At 48.8% G+C, this 3,296-nt stretch overlaps 1 protein-coding gene across 1 annotated transcript in view; it reads right to left on the minus strand.

Annotated features, from left to right (window-relative positions):
- The window catches only part of LOC112070038 (neuron navigator 2-like), a gene marked incomplete at its 3' end in the record, with an annotated part of 148,064 nt that overhangs the window by 25,417 nt on the left and 119,351 nt on the right, over nucleotides 1-3,296 (minus strand). The window contains 1 exon segment of the mRNA XM_070438820.1: nucleotides 809-938. Coding sequence (XP_070294921.1) covers nucleotides 809-938 — 130 coding nt within the window.

Genomic DNA, 3,296 nt, shown 5'->3' on the forward strand with positions numbered 1-3,296 from the left:
AGGATGAGAGAAGAGGGAAGTTGTGATCTATTTTATGGTGCTACGGCATATATGGGAATAAACGGCTAAATCGGGTGGAAGTTAGCGACTTCCACATGTGCATATAGGGCTGTGATGATAGTGGTATGAGAGTATACTGACTGTGGACGAAATCAGAAAGCTCTTTGGGGCCTACCATATGTGACGCACTACTCAGCCTACAATAACCTCTGCACTATATGGATCCAACATGGGAGGCAGTTTCTACAGAAAGAGCCTATATTCATCTAGTGTCGGGCCAAAGGTCAACTACTACAGCGAGAGTGACGGTCTTTGTTATCCTACATCAAATAAACAGTATATTAAATGAGTGTTATTGTAGAGCGGGTGTGCATTATCCAGACACCCGACCCCTTTCCCCAAAGCCACCCCAAAAACAAGTCGAGAGTAGGATCACTTCTCAGACAGTTTATCTGAAGGTGGCTTCTTAAAATTGGTATTTAATGACTTGAGGCCAGTTCAAACATCCACCTTAGTCTAGTCAGTTCACAGGTCTGCCACCCGGAGCAATACTATAGGCTCATGTTCCCTTCCAAACTGTGAGGAATGTCAATCTCATTAACACGCTTGGGAGAGAGTAGGGACGGGGGGGAGGAGAAAGAGGGGGGAGAGGAGAAAGAGGGGGGAGAAGCGGGAGTGTGAGACCGTACTTGAGAGTTTATTTGTGTGTCCGTTTAGAGCCTGGTGCTGTGTGTGTGTGTGTGTATGTGTGCCCGCGCATGGGTGACGTCCATGCATATGTGTGTTTGCATCTAGCCTCCACACCGACCTGTCCGTTGAGGGCCTTGCGCTGTGCGGCCGGGGTGTTGGCGTAGGAGCTGATGGAGGAGCTGGTGTTGATGTCATCTGTGTCGATGGTGTCACTGACGCCACTGCTCACTGAGCTGCTGTCATCCCAACTGGAGAGACAGGAGAAAAAGATAGGTTTCATTAAACAACACCATTTCAACCAGGGTAAAGGGAGGAGAGAGGAGAGGTGACATGCCAACCACAACAAAGAGAAGAGAGAGGCAAGGGMATACCCAAAAGGGATCGAAAACGGTCGAAAATGTGCCTTTAAAACAGATACCTCATTTGTAAACCGAGTTGAACAAGGGTGTGGTTGAATGGACGCAACSGAAGAGGACTCTCCAATTAAATCAKKGTTACATTTTCTACTTCAGAGCCTYTATCTTATTWCCAGCCGAGGAATCGGCCRAATATTGTGAATATTTCACGTTTCATTACCATACCTCTATGAAGCAWCACRTACGCCAGACCAGGGGTTCTCCAACCGTCTTCCCGGAGAGCTACAGTCCTGTACCTTTTCCCTCCAACCCTAATCTAGCGCGCCTGCCTCTGATAATCATCTGGTCGATAAGCCGAATCACGTTAGATACTGGGGTTGGAGCGAAAACCTACAGGAGGGTAGCTCTCCGGGAACAGGGTTGGAGCGAAAACCTACAGGAGGGTAGCTCTCCGGGAACAGGGTTGGAGACTTGTGCTGAAGGCTACGTCCAGTAATCATAACACAGAGGCAGGAGACTAACCTGGAACAGGAAGGTTCTACAACACACACACTAGTCTTAACGCCGCACTTTGAACAATGTAATACAGGCTATGTTTGATCCTAATCCCGAACCTGGGGGCGAAGCGGGGTAGGGGAGCAGGGGGTGGCTCGCCCGGGAGACTAGTTGGGTGTGTGTGCGTGTGTGGGGGGGGGGGGGGGGGGGGGAGTTGGCAGCAAGAGAGACAGAGTAATCTCTAGGAGACTATGGGATGAGACAGAGACAACATCAATCCTGAAAGGACCGACAGGGAGGGAAAGAGTTAAAAGCAGGCTTGACACTATTCGAGTACACACTGCACTGGCAATCAGCGCGGCGTGCCCACAACACCCCACACACACTACTAGCTGCTATTGTGAATAAGAACCTGGTGTCGATTGGAGTTAGCAGTAGTTCCAGGGAACACGATCCAATTGACACATACTAATCGACAGAGCACACTACAACCTGTCGCTAAAGACGCACAAGGCCTGAAATTCTCACCGTGCCCTCGCTGAATTTGGCTAAGCCCTAGGAAGCATCTATCCGTCATCTGCAGACAGGATGATGCATGCGATCATACTTTCAAAAACACAACACAGCCCTTTAGATACTTGGATCTCACAGTAACAACACACTACATTAATTATATCTGAGTCTGAGATATACAGAAGACTGCAATCTGTAGCTCTAAGCTCATGAGTAGTCGCTGCTAATGTTTGAAGTTGCCTTAAACAACATGTATTTGTTTTGACAGGGATGGCAGACAGAGCTAACTGGTGAGAGATTTCGACCTGACCACAGCCGCTAACATGTTCACACAACCATCATGGGGGGAATAGTTCGACCAACGTGACCGCAGCCACCTAGGATACGGGACCGTACAGTAGTACAACGGCAGCCGACCGACAAGAGAGGAGAGAACGAGAGAGAAATAAGAGAACCTCACCCAATGAGATCATAAGGTCCTTGTCCATATTTACAATCTAGTTACCTTCACTGAAGAATTGTAGATTTATGCCAGCCAAAAGGATATGCCTTTTTCCAAAAGAAAAGAGCACATCGCAACACAACCTTCTATTACCTGGACTCAGAGGTCCTGTGATGGGCCGTGGGAATGAAGTGTGGGGGAGAATCCTGGAGTGGACAAAGAGTCGTGCTTCATGAGTCCTCGTATAATAACCGTATAAACCTCAAGGATACGGGGTTGTACACACTGAGCTAAGCACCTCTCTCTTCTGCTTTCTCACTCTATCCGCTCTCCTTCTTGCCTCTCTCCTCCGCCAGTCTTCTCGCTCCTCTCTTCTGCTGCTCCTCATCTACTCTTAAACTGCTTTAGCCTACAGATAACTTACAAATCATTGCCTCATTATCTCTAAAATTCTATCTATGAAAAACTCCCTCTCCTTCAGCCTCTCTCCTCCGCCAATCGTTCTCTCTCTTTTTCTGCTTCGTCTTCACTCTAGTCCCTTGTCCTTCTGCCTCTTACCTGCCCGCAGTTCTTCTCTCTCTTTCTGCTTCTCCTCACTCTATCGCCCTTCGCCTCTCCTCACCAGTCCGCTCTCTCTCTTTCCTCATTCTCCCTTACATGCGTCTGCCCTCTCTACTCCTGCCTGCCCTCTCCACATACCCGCCGTTATCCTCGCTCACCGCCGCCCTCCTGTTGTTTTTGCACTGTGTCTTTCTGACCATATCACTCCTCTCTCCCTTTTCATCTCCACCGTCGCCTTA

The sequence above is a fragment of the Salvelinus sp. IW2-2015 genome, unplaced genomic scaffold, assembly GCF_002910315.2.
Source record: "Salvelinus sp. IW2-2015 unplaced genomic scaffold, ASM291031v2 Un_scaffold1209, whole genome shotgun sequence".
NCBI lineage: Eukaryota > Metazoa > Chordata > Actinopteri > Salmoniformes > Salmonidae > Salvelinus > Salvelinus sp. IW2-2015.